The 19,579-nt window shown below is 35.5% G+C and overlaps 2 protein-coding genes across 6 annotated transcripts in view; one reads left to right on the forward strand and one right to left on the reverse strand.

The window, feature by feature from the left end:
- The window catches only part of COL21A1 (collagen type XXI alpha 1 chain), a 169,141-nt gene that overhangs the window by 25,793 nt on the left and 123,769 nt on the right, over positions 1-19,579 (forward strand). The gene's annotated exons all lie outside the window — the stretch shown is intronic.
- Positions 17,030-18,623, reverse strand: LOC124226803 (voltage-dependent anion-selective channel protein 1-like). Its single transcript, XM_046640530.1, is given in 1 exon segment — positions 17,030-18,623. A coding segment is annotated over 1 exon segment (852 nt). The 5' UTR covers positions 18,617-18,623; the 3' UTR covers positions 17,030-17,764.

A 19,579-nucleotide genomic window follows, 5' to 3' on the forward strand; every position in this document is an offset into this window, starting at 1 on the left:
AAGTTTCCTACTGATGAACCAGTAGCAACCACTAAAAGTGAAGCTCTGTGATGTGTTTCAGAAATTTTGAGTCATTGCCTCACTCAGCAGCAGGTGTTCTGAATCAATGTTCAGTTGCTCTAGTGGTTAGTTTCTTGGTAACTCAGGGTCTCATAATGATTTAAAGAAATGACCATTTAGTACAGAGGAAGTTGTTTGCTTTCATAGAAGCTTTATTGTAACTTGCATAGTGTTAAAGGAAAATGGAATATTTTAAGGGTTTTGTGGGGGGAAAATTTAAATTGTGGCTTTGAAGGAGTCAGTGGTATTTAAACTAATTTAGTGGTTAGAGTGATCATTTTTAGAATTTTGAGAAAAGGGAAATCTCTTTCTGATGTTTTTTTTTTCCTGGATGGTCAGGATTTTGTCTCTCTTTCCTGTTTATTGGCTTAGGTATTTGTTTTATGTTGTAGTTTACACTGCATTTGGAATCTTACTCAAGAGCCTTGCTGTTCTCCATCATCGTCAGTTTTGAGAGAGTTAGGAAATGTGGTTGGTGTGATTTGATTCACTAGTTGTGATAGTTAGAGTAGTGCTTTTTGTTAAATACATTTAAATAATGGGGTTACATAGAATGGGATACCGTCCAACTATAATATTTCAGGATGATCGTCTAAATGAAACCTAAAATGTCATTATTTTCATCAAATGGCTTATATTGACGTGTTTTTTCCAGAAGAGACTTGGTAAAATAGAACAATGTCAGGAAAACAACAGCCCATAGTGTCACTGTTTTTATGTTTTGATTCAAATCTGCTGATTCTTAGAAATGAAATTCTTTTTTTTGGTATTAAATATGACTTTTTGTTTATGTCTACCATGTTCTAAAGGGATTGAGATTTGCTAAGTAGGAGTCACTTATTGAAATAAGGTATGTAGATATCAGAATGGAAAAGACTGAAATAATCAGTATTTTTTGTTTTAATTGTGTCTAACACAAAGTAGGGACTGTAATATATAGTTTTGCTAAAGAAAATTGTAAATCTACATAATAGATAATGGAGTTCAGTTATTCATAGTGACTTGGCCTCTTTATTTAACATCTACTGCAATTATTGTGCATCTAGTATGTTTATGTCAAGAACTATGAAGGGTCTGAGATTTTACCCTACTTGCAAGCTAACAAGTTAGTCTGCTACAGTGTTAGGCTGGCAGACAGGAGACTCTCGGGTCAGAGACAAAAAACTGTATTACAACACACCAGACATCATGAGCTTCATATTTGCCTTGGTTTCTCTTGTCCCCCAAGTCCTATGAAGGTGATGCAAAGGGACCCAGGTGGATACTGCATGCAGGTGGTTTATGTCACAGCTGAGGAACTCTGGGCTTAAGAAATCCCTTTTATAAACAAGATGTTAGCAAACTTGTCCAACATTTGCAATGGAGGAAGAAATCATCTTTATTATACTAGTCAGGAAATAAATCTGCCTTCACTCCAGGAGGGAGACAAGATCTGTCTCCTGAGGCTGTTTGGGATATCTCCCAGCATCCTGGGAAATAGTCCAGAACAAAAGTTGATTCAAGAGGCACAGAGACACCATGCAGAATTGTCTTCCAACACGTTACAGTTGAAAAATCAATTAAAATGCAAAATTTTTAATATATTATATATTGCATATCAATTAATTTAGTTCTTATCAGGTGTAAATGTTTTTGTTGATTGTCAAGATGAACCATGGTGTATTTTGTTACTCTGGGAATAGCTAATGATACCACATTCCTGAGCATCTTTGATTTAAAGGTGGTTTACCATGAATGCATCAGGCAAATATAGTTTTACACTGATTAAAATTTTTATATAGTTTTTGAAATTGGAATTATTCCTTCACTTATGAAAAACCAATGTAATAACTACACATCATCAGAAACCATTTACTGGTGGGCTCTAGAAAGTTTTAATGCACTTTGTTTGCCAACATATATAGAAAATGACATAAACCTAGTACCTAAATTCTTAAAAGAATTTCATATATTTTTTATTTTAAAAATGTAGTGATTTAGTTATTTAGAAAAACAAATTGGTGTGTCTTCGAGACATGTTATAGAATGAAGAATATTGCTTATGGCATCCAAATAAAGCATGAATGAAAATATGAAATGAGAAAGTACAGGCCTTTTCCTCCATATTGCCTTCATGGAGGACATTCTTACTCTTCAGTGGAAGGGGAAAGATAAAATCAAGACAATAATTGAAGAAGCAAAGAACATAGGAGAGAAAAGTTACTGTCCTCCTTTGTCCTGATAATACTGTCAGTCACTATCAGCCTTTCTTCCAGTGAACACAACTAATACATGGACTGATTACCATGGAAAGTAACTTTGGCAGGACTACTGTTTATCACAAAAGTGACTGGCCCAGTCATAGCTTAGTGAGACAATGCAGAAGTTTTTTATTCTGAAGAGAGCGAGGATATCTCTTCTCTCAATATGTACCTTCTCGACATTTAATAAAACATAAATATATGAACCATTCACATGAGATCTCCTTGGTATGAGAGCAAAAATGTAAAGGATGGAAAAAGTCAACAACGTAGAATTGGTCCACTCACCTACCATTGCCAAAGTTGTCAAGTAGGCTTTTTTTTTTTTTTTTTGGAATCCAGGAGTTCTATCTGTGTGATCCATTTTGAAATTCTCCCAGCACCTCCCTGGGAGTCCCTTTTTTTGAAGAATATAAGCTTAAATTGAATGAGAATATATCCGATTGACAATCACATGAAAATCCTCTAGGTTGGAAGCCACAGAATCTTTTTGTACATGATTTTTTTCTGAGCCTTAAATGTAACCAGATGAATTTTCTTTTAGTACTGTCCCACTCAACAGATTTAAATCATTTGTCTTCTAATGGGAAATCTGTGTTTCATCATAGCGATGGATTACATGCCTTCAACTGTATTCCCTAGAGAAGCAGTCCCTTTTTTGCATTATATTCTTTAAGTGTAATAAAGACTCAGAAAATATAACAATTACAGACATGAGATCTTAGAGCTCTGCAGATGTGTGGATTGAGAAACATGAAAAATGTAACCGCCATTATCGTGTGAGTGAGTGAAGTATAATAAAAATCCTCATAGGTAACATTCTTATAATGTTGTACAATTAGTTGTCTGTGAAACCAGAAGAAAATAGAGGGAAAATGCTTTCAATTTTAAAAGGACTCTGTTGTTCATGGCCGAAGAATAGAAAGCGAATACAAGCCATGAAATTGTATGTGGCAGGTTTTTTTTATTTGCTTAAAATTATTTCTTTTTTGGAAATATCTGATCTACTATTTCAAGAACATTTGATTCTGAAATAGAAGCAAAACCTCAGAAACACTGATAGTAAAAGAGTAGAGCTTATGTCAAGTCTGAAACAGCTTTAACTAATCAATAAATTCAAGGCTTTGAAATATTTTAAGTAAACTGATACTTGTTACTTTATTGCCTTAGTCTTTGGGCAAAGGACTATGAACATAGATGGTAGATGATCCCTAGTGTGAAATGTAAGACTGACAAAGTTCAAATACTGTTTCATTCATTCAAGTCTTCTAATTGCCAATCCTCATGGCAAGCCTCTACTGACTAAATTGGTGATTTTCAGTGGGGTTGATTTTGTCCCCTGCCGTGTCTGGGAACATTTTTGTTGGCACAACTGGAGGGAGGTACTGCTGGCATCTAGTGTGTAGAGGCCAGCAATGCCACAAAGATCCTAAAATGCACAGCACAGACCCCATGATAAAGACTTGTTTGGTCTCAAATGTCAATAGTTAAGAAACCCTGGACTAAATACACAATAGTACATTTAGTACATAAAGAAGAACCACAGAATATCAATTAACAAGGGGCAGATTTTTGCCTTAAGACCAGCATGGGATTGTTTAGTAGTAAGCAGGAGTCATATGGCCTCAGAGGGACTTTGCTAAAACTTCTGGCTGTGCTTTGTGTATGACCAGCTTCCTTTAAATCTTTATGAGCCTCACTGTGCTATTGTAGAATAGAACTAATGGTATAGTTGCTACTTCAAGGGCTTGTAGGATTAAATAAAATCAAGTACGTAATTGCTTAATCCATTGCCTGGTTGCTATAGGATCCCAATAAAAGTTAGCTATCATTCAGGGTACCAGCAGGAAGAACCTTGTAGCAATTAGAACTGTTAAAGATTGATAGTTTGTTTAGGAGGGAGCAAGTTTCCTGTTCTTGGATAAGTTCAAGCAGAGTGTGGACAACCTCTTGAGTTCCTTCCAACTCTACAATAATTGTTTAAATGGGTTACATCTTTCTTAGTTATATATAACCATTCCTAAATAAAACATAAGATGATTGATACTTTTCCTTGAGTGTTTAGTAACTAAGAACTTTTGGGTAAGTTGACATCAAGTAAGCGTAGATAGCACTGATATCATTCAGTAATATTTAACTTGCTTTATATTTTGATATGAAGACATTGACTCTAAATCTTTTGCATCCATGTCTCCTTAGTTTCCCCTACTAACCAGGGTTAGTTATTTGCTTGGATTCCCTCAGGCTATTTTCTGTGTTTCTGTAGCATCAAAATTCTTTGTACATCCATTATGCGCCTATTGCCTAATACAAGCCATGGCTGGCTAGCTATTTATCTCTCCATCTAACATGACATTTATTGAGCACTCATTATATGGCAGCTGCCATGAAATGTGCTGTACATGTGTTATATCATTTGGCAGACGGGCAATAAATGTTTGTTGAATGAATGAACAAATATATTAACAATAAAAGCAATATTAATTGAGCTCCTACTGTGTTTTATGTAGAAATAGTTACTATTAAAAATAAAAAAATATAAAATACATCTTTAGCCCCTTCCCTAAAAGACCTTAGTTTTATTGGACAAACAGGATATATTTATAATAAATTTCTTCCACGCAGTCAAGTGCTTTGATTAAAATGTGATTACTGCATCTTCATAAGACTTTAGTGCTTATCAGGCATTCAATAAATATCAGGCATTCAATAATCAGGCAAATATTTGCTCCAAAACGTGAATAAAGTGTCATTCGATGGCTAGATCAGCAAAATTTTCATTGCAACAAAAGTCAGCTGCTTGACAAAATGCTGTCTTAACTATGTAATGGAAATTATCCTGATGATATCACAAAGGGTAGATACGCTTCATTAAGACAATAGATGTTTTATTGCAGTTTTTGCTAATTTTTTGTAAACCAAATCAGATTTAAGTAATTTTAATTTGTAACAGCTTTTACCACTTTATCTTTGCAATACTCCGCCCATGTCGGTAGGCTTTTCAATGCAAAATCATAATGGGGACAACTCCTAGAATAACTCTTCTCCAAGAGCAAGTGTCAGTGGCACTAACCTAATCACTGATTTAGTCAGTCACTTGGAGTACTTAAATATGCGCTTAAACCAATTTAATCTTTTTTCTTCCCACTTTATATGGACAAAGAGAAATACTAAAATTATGTCTGGACAAAGACAGCACAAGAAGGAAAATCCTTTTAGTTTTACTTCTGAAAATAATTCAATTCCAAGATTTAAAAACAAATATGAAAGAGTAAATACCAGTTCAAAAACCCCAAACAGGTGCGTTCAATATTTTATAACATATTCAATGTGAAGAGAGGAGACACAATACTCCAAGAATTAAAAGGCATTTCAAGAAGTTATGTAACAACTCTTATTTCACACAAGGAAAAGAGAAATTATTTTAAAATGGTGCTCATGTGATAGGAACTGCAGAGTGCAATATACTGGCGGCTTTCTCTGTGACTGAAATGAATAGAGGATGCATTTTTTTTCCATCTAAGAGGGAGCTGTTGCTTTGTAGATATAGAGCAATGACGACCCATGTGCTGATTTTATTATGTAGGTGAGGAAAAGTTTTTTTGATTTTAAGAAATGTTGGGAAATGTACTCAGAACGAAATAGTGATATGATTCACGACTTTCATGAAATTATTCTGAAGTTTTTCTTATAGTTTCTTTTTTACAAAGTGAACTACTTTTAAGGCTGAAAATAATTTTGGAGAACAGTCAGGAGTATAAGAATATTCATTGAGCATGTTTTCTCTCTACTTTGAGAGCAAGGTACCTCACACAAGTTTGGGTACTTCCTAATAATTTGTACCAAGCTAGTGTTCCATAAATATTTTTAATTCATTCCTCTTTAAAGAAAAAGGTACCAAATTGTATTCAGATAGTTTTATAGTATAAATCAAGGAATGGGTATCTTCTCACTTGGGACACAGAATTTTTAGTACTTTCTATAGCATGTCACAATATGTGAAACTCTTGAGCTTTCATTGTCACATTTAATCTTCATGACAGTGAGATGGAATAGAATTGGCCTCCCATCTCTGTATACATATGTGGCCTCCAGCTGTCAGAGGGGCCCGGTGACCAAGAGGATCACGTATCTGAAGCTTTGTAGAGCCAGGACTGGAGTGGGCTGGTTCTGCTCTGGGTTGAGGAGTTGGTGGAGTTGTCTTGAGGTTTCTGGGATACTGCATGAGAATAGAAGCCTTCTTCATGTTTAAACCATGGACTGACTCCTACAGGTTGCTTCTAGAGCAATAACATTAATCCGTTTCCCCATTAAGGGAGGCAGTATGGTAGATGAGAGAGAACACTGTTTTGGGAACCAGTGGACCTAGGTTCTGATGTTGGCTCTGTTGCCACATTTAATATTGGTTAGAATATTTAACCTGATTAAGCTCCAGCTTCTTATCTGTTAAATAATGAAATTATGTTGGAAGGACTTTCTGGTACCTTTCAGTCATTTGCTTCATTTTTTCTTAAAGGCCATTCCCTTTATTTTTCTCTTCATAGGGAGTTTCTTCTTCATTAAATGTATTACATGCATACTCTTCTGAGTCTCTGAGAAAGGTCAATTCTTGGTTGTCGCTACTGTAGAGCCCACAGTTGCGCTGGATTTCTATTCTAACCTGGTGAGATAAAGCCTTGACTTAATTGGTAGTTTGGCTTCAGATGACCCAGCAGTGGGACCCCACCAAACGGAGTCCTCTTAATTCACCTGTCCAGTTGTCCAGACAGAGGACATCATTCAGTGAAACTCATATAGTGTCCATTCATAGAAATCTTATTTTAATTTAAAAAATCCAATATCATACTTTCATCATATTTGAGAGCATTACTCTCCAATATTATCTGTTCTTACTTTGAAACTTATATATTTTATAATTAGCACTCAAACTGAACACCTTAAAAAGTCTCTTAAAAATATGGACTGGTCACATTTTTATAAGAACGTACACATTTGAAACATATGAGTACCACTGAATATGATATGTTTGCTTAATACAGGAAATAGTTGTAAATTGCTTTGGAATATGTAATTAGGACTCACCTTCTAAATATACGAATTAATTTTCTGACATAATTTTCAGAGAGAAGTGACTATAATTATCTTGTTGTTTTAAAAATATGAAAGATGTTGAGGCAAATGATCTCATAAATTTTTTCATCATTTGTTTAAAAATTCAAACAGGTGTGGAAAAATCCAGCTTAGCCCTCATGTGTTAAGAAGTTTTGGCCTGGGTAAAAAGACACGTGTTAAGAAAATATAGCTCCAAGACCATACAGGTCACTAGAGACAGAATTGAACTGGAATCTTCCCTTAGTCAGAGGCAGTGCATAATGCTGACCTAGCATTGGCTGTGTACAATTATTGAGCCTCACATCTGTGTGAGGTTGACCATAATCAAGAGGCTTTGTTGATGATTCCAATGGGAATTATTTGGAGAACGGAGTAGAATGAGAGAGAGTGAGATTCTCAGCACCTCTCTGAGTCATCCTAGTATAGTTTGGGCTTTAAAGACATCCTTGGCCAAAAAGGAAATTTTGTGTGTGAGCAGGGGATGGATATCTTTTTGCTGTTTTTATCTTTTGTTGTGTCACCTTTTGTCTTTACTTGGTTCTCAGTTTCAAAGCTAAAATATGAATTTTCTACAAGTAAACTCTTCTCCAAGAATAATAATATTGGTCTTCTCTGTGGGGTTGGATGGTATCCGGGCTGGCTGGGTCGGTTGGTTGGAACATGGCCACTAGTGTGGGAATAGGTCCCATTTGCCTTGACTTTATAGCATTCCACAACCGCTTTCTGTACACATTTTCTAGCCAATCATTCCACTGATATGTGACCCCAAGAGAAGTCATCTCAGAAAGTTCACATAGATTAGCAAAAATCTCTCACCACTGTAGAAAAAATAAAACCAAATATCTTACCAGTGGTAGGTGAGCCATCAAAATATCTAACTGATTGCCTGTAACACGTAAAGCATAGCGTGGCGTAGGGAATTAGTTGTTTTAAACCCTGCCCTCTAGGAACTCACAGCTAGTCGGGCAACTGGGAGATACATACATACACACGAATGTGTATTACCTTACAAGAAAATGATAGGTGCCTGCTTAAAATTTGCAGACAATGCACTGTCAGTATTCAGGAAAGGGGGATTCTTTTCAACTATAGGAATCATTTGTTTTTCCACTCATATTTTTGCAAATCCTGGTGTTAAATAATTTAAGGAGAAGGAAAGGAAAAATAGAGTTCTTACAATGGGTGAGACTTTCCAAGGTGCTTTTATGCCATTTTGTTTAGCATTCACAACAGCTCTTCAAGGTAGATAGGGTAGATTTCTTCTTGATTTTAGAGAGAAGGAAAGTAAGAGTCAGAGAGATGAAGAAACTTGTTTACATCACACAGTAAATGTTAGATAAGAATTTAAATCTATTTTAACTGAAAGCCTATACTCTTTCAACTAGGTTTCTAGCAGTATGTGCAGGAAAATACAGAAATGCCTAGATTTGCGCAAATATCCAAAACTGTTTCCAACTTGATCTATAGGTAATTGCACTGCCAGGTGGGATGATGGACACTTCTGCAGATAGAGGGTATGAGTCAGGAACGGGAGGCCCAAGGAGAGTACAGGTATAGTATAAGTGGTAGCTCCAGTCTTTGAAAACTAGAAATCTGGGATAGTAAGCCTGTAGGAGGAGAGAGAGAGGCCACCCAAACTCTGAGTACCCCAGAGTTGGACAATTGTGGTTTATGCCCAAGACTTTACGGGCAAAGACTATCTCTCCAAGAACCAAACACTGGTGGGAAACGAGGCTAGCATTCAGCAATGGCTGTCTGTATATATATCCATTAATCCCCCATTTATAAAATTTCTAATATATGAAAGCACCATGAAACCCACTGGGAGGGAGAGAAAACTCAGATAATATCCCTGTCCTCAAGAAACTCACATTTTGTTGGAGGAATATGCACATGTATACAAATGATTCTTATATCAGACGTCCTCTGAAGTTTCAGTGTGACGCAGAATCCTAATTCTCTCAGACAGTGGGAAAGATCACATGGAAGGTACCACAAGGATTGTGATGTTTAGCAAGAGTGGACACTGGTGATTCTTGAATGGTAGGTGGGGCCACATCATGAAAAGGCTTGTTTGAGAAGGAACTAGAGCTGTGTCTCGGAAGCAATAGGAAGACATTAAAAGATTTAACTTAAAAAACTTTAATTAGGGAATATTTTAAACACATAGAAAAATAATATGAAATACCAATGAACCTGTCACTTATATTTATTTACTTTAGATAGGTCTGTCTTTTTTAAAGTAGTGAAGTTGCAGATAAATAGCTAAAGAACTAGCCCCATGCCTTTCTTCATCTCTTCAAACCCAGAAATCATCACTGTCTGAAGCTTGCTGTATGTTATTCCAATGGATACGTTTGTACTTTTACTATATATGTATGTGCTCCCAAACAACATAAATTATTACTTTGTAAATTTTAAAATTTATATGATAGCATCATACTGTTTATTTCTTCCTGGAACTTACTATTTTCACTTAACATTATATTGTACATGTAACTCTATGTTCTATCCATTTTTACTGTCTTGAAATAGCTAGGGTTTAATTCACTTTCTTACTGATGGACAATTAGGCTGTTTCCATTTTTTTTTTCCCCATTTACACATATGCTACAGTGATATAGATGTCTCCTTGATGTCTCCTTGCGTATATAGGTATATTTTTCAGAGTGTACTCCTTGAAATAGAATCATAATATTGTAGGATATGCTTTTTTCAACTTTACTATGCATTGTAAATTGCTCTTCAATTGAGTGTACCAGTGTATTATCTCTTTAGGAGCATGAATTTTCCTACATCCTCTTTAGCTTTTGTTGTTAACATATTTTTTGTGGATGTGAATAGTATTTTGCTTTAGTTTGTATTTTCCTGTTGTCAAGATTACTCTTATTTTCATATTGGACATCTAGGATTCCTCTTATTTGAGTTTCTTGTTCATAATCTTTACCTAATGTCTTATTGGATTATTTATATTTTTCTTATTGAGTGTAGGCTTTCTTTATATAGCTACAACACCAATCTTTGGTTAGAAATGTACATGGCAAATATTTTATTCCAGGTTAGGTTTTTCTTCTAACTTTATGATGTCTTTTGTTAGGAACATATAAATTTCTTCCTTCCTCAGTAAAAGACATCCTATACATTCTTCTAAGAGTTTTAAAGTTTTGCTTTATGCGTTTAGGTCTTTAATCCATCTGTACTTGGCTTGAGTATATTGTGTGATTAGGGGCATAATTTTATCTATATTTCCCCTGCCCCATATGATTACCAATTATCACAGCACATTTATTCAATAGTCCATCTCTTCCAACTCATTTATAATGCTACTTCTCTTATAGCCAGTTCCCTTATATAGGTGAGTTTACTTCTAGGATCTTTATTCAGAGCCCCTGTTGTAGTCTAAATGTTTGTCAATATTGAGTCTTTATAATTACTATACTTTTTAAAATAAAATTTGATATCTGGTAGTATAAACCTATTCCTTCTTATTTTTCTTCCTTAAAATTGTCTTGGCTAATTTGGGCCCATTTTTCTTCCATTTGAAATGTTTGATGAGCTTATCAAGTTCCACACCCATAGTTAAACTCAAAACATCTGGGTTTTGATGGGAATTGCATTGAATATTTAGGTTAATTTGAGAAAAATCTATCATCTTTATGATATTGTCTTGCCATATGAATGGATTTCTTTTTCTATATATTTAGAAGTTTTTGTCCTTCGATTATAATTTTGTTTTATGCACCCTAGACATGCTGTTGTGAATATCTTTAAAGATACATTTTTGAATTTCTTACTGCTAGAATCAGCGAATGGTATTTGATATTTAAAAGCTTAGTTTTGCTGAAATCTGTAAATTTTTTTATGTAGATTTTTTATTTAGATAATTTTCCCTAATGATATTGATAATTTTATTCCTTTCTCAATCTCACACCTTATTTTTCTTGTATTTTCTCCGAGTGTCTGTTACAGTGCTAAGCAGCAGTGCTGATGCAGGCATCCTTGAATTATTTCTGGCTTTATTCAAAGAGAATTCTTCTAACATTTTACCACAAATTATTATGTTTGCTAAAGATTTTTGGTTCTATCATATTAAAAAAAGTCACTTATTTTGGAATAATGAATTGTTGTGGCATATTTGCAAGTAATGAATGAAGGTTGAAATTATCAAATGCTTCTTCTGCATCTATTTCAGCAGTATGGGTTAGTATGAGATGATAAAGCCCCAGCCTGTGATAGTGGCACTGGATGTAGGGCAAATAGGCAGAATCTTGAGGATTTTATCATTAGTTTTGAAAGAGGATGGAAAGAAAATAGCTTGTGGAAGACACTCATGGTTCTGATTTAGGATAGCTGGGTAAATGGTAGAGTCATTACTTGAGTAGGAAATAGAAAGAATAGCAATTTTTTAAGAGTAGATTTTGAGCTCACTTCAAGATTTGTTGAAACTGAGATGTATGTTGGCTGTTTAAAAGTTGATGTTACCAGACTTTTGTGTATAATTATTGAAAAATGGACTCGAGTGAATGAGTTAAGTATGTTCTGGAGATAAAAATTTGTGATTCCGTTGTGTCAAAGTGATACTTAATGCCGTAGGGAAGGATGATGTTTCCCAGTAAGAGTTTGGAGGATAAGAAAAGTTGAGGCTCTTGACTAAACCCCAGGAACCTAAACACATAAAGGACAGTAGGAGGGACTCTTAGAGAACTCTGAAAATAAGTCACTCTCAGGGAGAGTGGTGTCAAGGAGGCCTTAAGGAGGAAGTTTTGATTAAAAAGGCCACCTATAGGAGCCAAATGCAGGAAGGTTAAGAAAGATGAGCAGAAAGATTTGACTTAATTTGACAATTAGGAACCACTGGTACCCTTAACAAGCACAGTTTAAGTAGAGTGCTAGAGTCAGACATTGGATTGCAGTGGAATGGAGCTTCAGCAGGAGTTGAGGAAATGGAGGAAGACAAATGAAGACCGCTCTTTCATGAAGCTTGGCGCTAAAGAAAAGGAGAGAAAGAAACATGCAAGTAAAAGAGTCAAAGGAAAAATGATCCTTTAAGAATTAATTGTAAGTTTCCCAGTTTTGGAATTGTCATATAGATAACACATAGGAGGCCAAACTTTAGTTAAATGTGATTGTGAGATAGTTACTGGATGTGGTGAAGAGCTGATCAAAGTTGTATGACTGGATGGATTTATTCAGAATTGATTGTTCAGGTATATATTTGCCTGGTCTTTGGCTCTTCTTACTTATTGTATCTAAAAGCACGAGGTCATGCAAAAAGGAACACATATGAAGAAAATTCAAAGTGTGGACCCAATCCCTGTATAATAATGAGGTCCTTAAATAAGGGAAAAACCTTTAATAAATGTAAACCATAGGACAGAAATATTTTTGAAATTATTACTATAAAACATAAACATTTTGGCATCTGCCTTGTGGTCTAACAACCATATGCCAGTGATCAAATGGATCTCGAATTTGGAGAAAGAAAATCTAAATAAAAAAATGTAGCCTTGCTTATTTGGGATAAGATGTTGAGTCTATTTTGGTTATCATGATTCAGTAAAAACTATTAAACCCACAGACTCTGCTAGTCTGAAATAGAGGAAGTCCTTGTCCCTGTTTTTGTTCCAACCTTAAAATCAGAGGACAACCATATTCTAGATTCTGTTTATGCTGGCGAAGCTCAGTTCATCGGGTATGTTTCCAGTTTAAATGATATCTTTGCCAGGTGAAGTTGGTAATGATTAAAGAAATTTAAAAATATGTCTTTAATCCAGTGAGATGCTTTTCATGTATTAAGCTATCATTTGAAAATTACATTCATGATAAGATGGGTAAATTTTCTAAGATGCCAAATTTATTTTTATAGTTGAAGTTAGCCAAAATTGCCAACTTAAGTTGGGCTGCAACAAACCAGTTCAGGGTTCCCATGGAAACATGATTTCATTCCATCTATGAAAACCCATTTTGTTTTTTCTCCTTTATCATGGAACTTGAATCTCTGCTATGTTTTTCCTGTGATTCCTGCTCCAAGAAAAAGAAAACAGGTTTTCAATTAGACAAATATTCACATTTTGCCCATTAGAGTTTAATTCCAAGGGACATTTTCATTTAGGGAGAGAAACAATGGCCATAGCCTAAAATCTTTCCTATTTAGGTACTACTATGCATTTTTGTTGTTTTCTTTTTGTATTTTTAAATACTTTGGTCGACCTCCAGTCACAGTTATTCCAAGTTATGTTAAAATTACTTCATACTTCGAATATCCTTATTATGTGGTGTCTAGCTGATTTAGAAATCTTCAGTGAAAGAGCTGTGACATTCTTCTTCATTTTAATTTTCTCCCCATGCCTACCCAAAGCCTGACACAAGTTGGTTATCAATAAATGCTTTTAAGTCAATAATGCAACAAATATTTCAATGTCTTCTGGGGGCTTGGCATCATTAAGGGCTCTGTGGAATGCCAAAGACATATGTAAGATCCTTTCCTGTTTGTGATTAGGGATCTAGGGAGGGTAAAGAATGAAATGTAAGTGCCTTCTGCTAACTATTTACCTCTCATAAGCAAGAGCTTTACTATCATCTTTACAACATCTTTATCATCTTTACAACAGTCCCACAAGGGCTGTGGTATTACACTAATTTTTCAGATGAAGAAATTGTGGCTAAGCCAGATGTGAGAACTTGCCCAGGCTAGTGATTGGTAGACCAAGGTTGAATACCAGTGCTGCGTTGACAATACACTTAACTAGTTGGAGAGACAGTTCTATACAGAAAACAATTAGCGGAGTAGTAGAAGTTATTGGTTGTGAGGAGTTCAGACAAGGAAAGTTTATGTGGATGAGAGGAATCATGGGTGATGTCATCGAAAGCACTATTTACTGTGTGATGAACTCTGTACAGTATTTCTGATCAACGCTACGTCTTTGTATTTTATCCACTGGAATAAAATATCTTGGCTCTTAGACTTGTTTCTTAAATGTCTATGATTTGTTTTTTTAAAAAAGCATGCTGCACAATGGCATAATTATACTTCTGTTTAAAAAAACCAAAAAAGAATACATGTAAATTGATTTTGCGATTATCATAAATTCACAGAATGTCAGACTGGTCGACACTTCTCTTTTTATAGAAAAGAAAAACAAGTCCCAGAGAGCAGTCCCAGCTGATTTTTTTCTTTCTCTCTTGCTTACATTCATCCGTAGCAGAATCAGGCCAGATATAGTCTTCCAACACCTGGTCTAATATTTTTTAAGCCACATAATGCTCTTGCTCATTGATTTGTAGAAGATAAGTACGCACAATTAATGAATAAAAATAATTCCAATAATTTTTGCACATGTATCCTTTGTTTTCTCGTGCTTCATTAAGCTATTATAGAGATACGTTACTGGAAACTGTGCATTCACATCCTTGTACGAAGCGCTCTCAGAGATCACGGAGAACTTTAAGTACCTTGTTAAGTTAGGTGATAATGATGTTTTGTATCTATCCTTTGCCTATTTTTTTTTTTGCCTTTTCCTTGGAGATATTTTGTTGCTTTGTCAATGACTCGAAATTTTAGTTTTTCCGTAGATCTTCTCTTGAATTCCATGTAAGTGCCATGCATTTTCATTTTCCATGATTATTTGTTTTCCTTGAAAGGGAAAAGTTACAAGTTCAGAAAGATAACCATAATCATTATTCTACTTAAAGTCTTTATCAGTGTGTCATTAGTCTAGCAAATCTAGAATTTCTCTTATAAACTTAGAATGCCTTACAGGAGGAACAGTTATTGTATTTGTAGCAAAACTGTGCTAGAAAATCACTTATTAAGCGGGTCATATTCACTGTGGGAATATTATTATTTTAGAAGGGACTCTTTCCTAAAAACTGACATTAAATAACATATCAGGTTATCTCTCAACTGTGATCATAGAGCCATGATAATTCAAAATAGGAAAATAATGATTCAAACCTTTAAAAATGAACCTAAGTACAAAGTATGTATCAATTATATGAGGCCCAAAGGTACCATAAAACTTTTCCAGGAAACCCTTTAGCGTCTCATAGCTACAATTTGAATATAGGAAATATTAATGAAATGCTTAGCATTACTTTTATTTGCCCTCTTAGAATTAAGAATTATTTAGGAGTAAATTATTCAGGTTAGACGAAGTGTCTTAAACTCTCCAGGAAATTTGAACTGGTGCCATCTTTTTCTCCAGTGCCTGCTCAACAATTTCACAATCTTTGAAACTCATTGAACTTGGTTAGAAAAATCAGAAAAATCACTACACATATAGCATCATGCTTAGAATTGCTGATATAGGCATAAACATTCAATGCGTTTTGATAAAAGTGGTACAGATTGAGGTATTTTATCTATTAGGCAGCTTTAAATGAGTTTCATTTGAAAGGGCAACTTAATGAAGAAAAATAAGTAGTTTGAATTTTTAAGGAATGACCCAGTGAAATGGAATTTGTTTAAAAAGGGGGCTAATTGCACTAATTATGTATACCATGCATACATTTAAGCTCCATCCCCCTCCATTTGGTTGATTAGTCTAGAATAGAAACGCTGTAAACCAGATGAGTGTTTATGTTACTATCGTGCGTGCTCTGTTGGTATACTGCTGCTATTAGCGACACCTAGGAATTTTGTTTGTGACATATTTTTTAGTACACCCAGGTCCTTAAAAAGGTTTAAAGTAAGAAAAAGGCAGACAAACCAAACTGGGTTTACTATTCATCTTAGAAAAAATTTAGAATAGAAAATTTGTGTTCTGGATACAAATTCTTTGTTGATTATATGTGTTACAAATATTTTCTCCCTCTGTGTGGCTTGTACTTTTATTAGTTTTATCTTTTTTTCTTTGAACATTTAAGAAGCTAAAGCAAACACAACCACTATGCTACTATCACACCCAGTGAATTTTTATAAATGGTGAATATCATCTAATATTTAGTCCATGTTTAGTTTTCTCTGATTGTCTCAAAAATATCTGTGTACAGTTTGTTGTTTGAATCAGGATCCCAACCAAATCCACAACTGCGTTTAATTGATGTGTCTCTTAAGTCCCCTTACTTTTGTTTTCATGCCATTTACTTATTAATTGTATAATTTTTCACTTTTTAGATTTCACTGATTTCATCCTCTTGGTGTCATTTAACACATTCCCAAATGTCTTATAATTGGGTAGATAAAAAGACTTGAGTAGATTCTGATTTTACTTTTTATTGGCCAAAAATATTTCACAGATGGAAATGTGCTCATCCTATTATGTCATGTCAGGAGGAACATATGTCTTATTCTATTTTAATGATGCTAAGGTAGATGAGTGGGTTCAGGTGTAGTCAAGCCTAATGCATCTGTCCTAATTTCCTCTCTAACCTTTTACCTAATAATATTAGCAGCACTTGCCTAGATCTTTGCCTAGATGTGTTATTTCATTAGAGATTGCAAAATATGATTTTCTAATTCTATTATTCTTCTGGCATTTATTAATTGTTGCCTCATTAACTGTTTTTTTTTTGAGGTTTCAATATTTTATTCAAGTTTTATTTTAAGTGCTGTTAATTACAGCATTTGAATTCCACACAAAATGGAAGACTCTAAAATGTACCCATTAAACTACTAAAAAATAAACTGAGTGGCGAGAATACAACAGAAGTCCAATTTAGATCCGAGTGTTGTCCTCATGTGATTACAGTCACAGAGACTCTTCCCAGCTTGCAGCTGGAGCTCTTAGAAGCTATTTTATACTCTGCTGCAAAGGGCAAGGGCAAAAAAACCACAACATGAGAGGGAATTAGGTCCTGAATTATTGGCTTCATCACATCCACCTTCTCCACCCCAAAATGGCACAAAACAAACAGCCACCACGCCCTGCAGACTAAAAGAGGTGATGGACTGGGGTGGAAACAGGTCATGAAGATCTGTCCAAAAAAGTCCCTTTCAGATGAGTTTGTACACACCATCAAACCATAAGCCTCTCGCAATTAGGGTAGGAAACCAAGGTTCAATTCTCAGGAAGTCACAATTTCATTCATTTACTCAATAAGAATTTACAAAGTGCCTACAAATTATCAGCTTCCACTTGCAGCCATTTCTAGATAAAAAAGAAACCTGACATCTCTAGAGGGGCCACCAAGTTCCCCCAAGTCTACAGCTGAAAGGACCTTTTTTGGAATTGGGTTTCTTCTGTACCTCTGAAAGGGTAACACTTTAAAGCTGAATCATCCTTAACCTGGAAGTCTAACATGATATTTAGCAATACTTGCATCCCAGACATACAACATTAAAAGGTACACTAAACTCTGAAGGTAGCTACACTGCAAAATAGTTTAAAATTAAACGATTGTACAGTATTCATTTATGCTTGAAATTCCAGTCCTAGACCAAGCTTGTGGCCACCAGCGTTGACATTCTTGCCATCCAGCAGAGCTGACAGCGTCAGTTTGGTACCTGGCTTTAGGGTCTGGGTGTATCCTAAACCTATCAGGCTGGAGTTGTTCACCTTAGCCGAGAAGCACGCGTCAGGGTCGATCTGATACTTGGCTGCTATTCCGAAGCGAGTGTTACTGTTTCCTGCTGTCCAGGTGAGATTAACAGCAGTCTCCAACTTCTTGTTCACCTTCTGATAAATGGAGCCGCCAAACTCTGTCCCATCATTTACATTAGTGTGAAGCTGGAATTCATCAGTCTTGTAGCCAACCGCAAAGTTGCTCTGGGTCACTCGAGACTTCGCGGTCTCAAAATTCATCTGGTAGCCAGCCAGCCAGCCCTCATAACCCAGCACCAGGGCGCCCCGGATTGAAGGCCCTGCGATGTCGAAGTCCACGTTGCAGCCCAGGTTGATGTGCTCTCGTTTGTACCCTGTCTTGATCTTAGCATTTTTTTTCCCAGTGTTTGGTGAGAAGGATGAATCAAAGGTCAGCTTCAGTCCACGTGCAAGCTGGTCTTCCACAGTAATCTCCGTGCCTAGTGTGTTGTCGGTGTTCCATTACTCTGTAAACGTCAGACCATATTCGGTCCATCTGTACTTGGTTTCTAGACTGCCCGTCACTTTGGTGGTCTCAGTGTTGGTTGAACCTGAGCTTGTAAATTCCAGTCCATTCTCAGATTTTGTTTTCAAATCAAGTTTTATTAAGCCAAATCCATAGCCCTTGGTGAAGACGTCCCTGGCAGATTTGCCAAGATCAGCATAGGTGGGAGGCACAGCCATCTTCTTAGAGGCGGTGGCGGCCACCTCATTAACTGTTTTATTACTCTGCAATATCATCCATGTAGAAAAAGTACAAAGAAAGAAAGAGAATCAAGCATTTATCCTACTTTTTCTACATGGATGTACCCTGACATCTTAATTTGTATCCTGACAACCTTCAAAGGTGACCCATGGTGTTGTTGATATTTATCATTATGAACTCATAGGTTTAATAAATTGTTAATTTCAATCCGTTGTCATTATTATCATTTTTAATGACCTTATGGTTTCATCTTTAGCCAATAGGAGTCCCTCAACTTAGCTCTCGGGTGATTTTGATCTAATCCCAGTAGATTTTGAGACTTTCCTTGTTTTCAGAATGACAAGATTCCTCTATCTCGTGTACCCAGATCTGGAATCTGCTATTTTCCCAAAAAAGCCCTGGTTCCCTTTAATGAGAAATGGTATTTAGAAACCACAATTGGGGTACTAGAGTTGCTTATTGATAATTTTGTTCATATCAACGTGAATTGCTCATTTCCACCCATTTCCTTTCACCCTAGCTCCTCTTTTGTCTGTGCCATTTGTTTTGTGTTTATTATCCTGTATTGCTATTTAACTTTTCATTTGCTTACATTTTATTTTCTAAGTAGGCAAACAAGGCATATCTAGATCTAGAACTCACACCTCATGACTTGTTAGCCAGCATCTTTTTTGGTGCATTGTGGATGAATTGGAAGATTAGGTAACTGGAGAATTTTGACCCGTTAGATGTTAGCTTTCCCTTTGGGAATTTATGTCTTGAGTTTTTTGATGCTTTATCGTCAAAATTAAAGATTTAAGAGAAAAATAAAAATTAGGCAAATATGTGTTGTGTAAGAAGAATTTAGGAGTAAAAAAAAAAGGGCTACATTTATAAGCACAGCTTAAAATTACCAACAGAATTGCATAGCCTGATTTCAGTGGATTTACTGGCACAGGCAA

This window comes from Equus quagga, chromosome 15 (genome assembly GCF_021613505.1).
Source record: "Equus quagga isolate Etosha38 chromosome 15, UCLA_HA_Equagga_1.0, whole genome shotgun sequence".
Taxonomy (NCBI): Eukaryota; Metazoa; Chordata; class Mammalia; order Perissodactyla; family Equidae; genus Equus; species Equus quagga.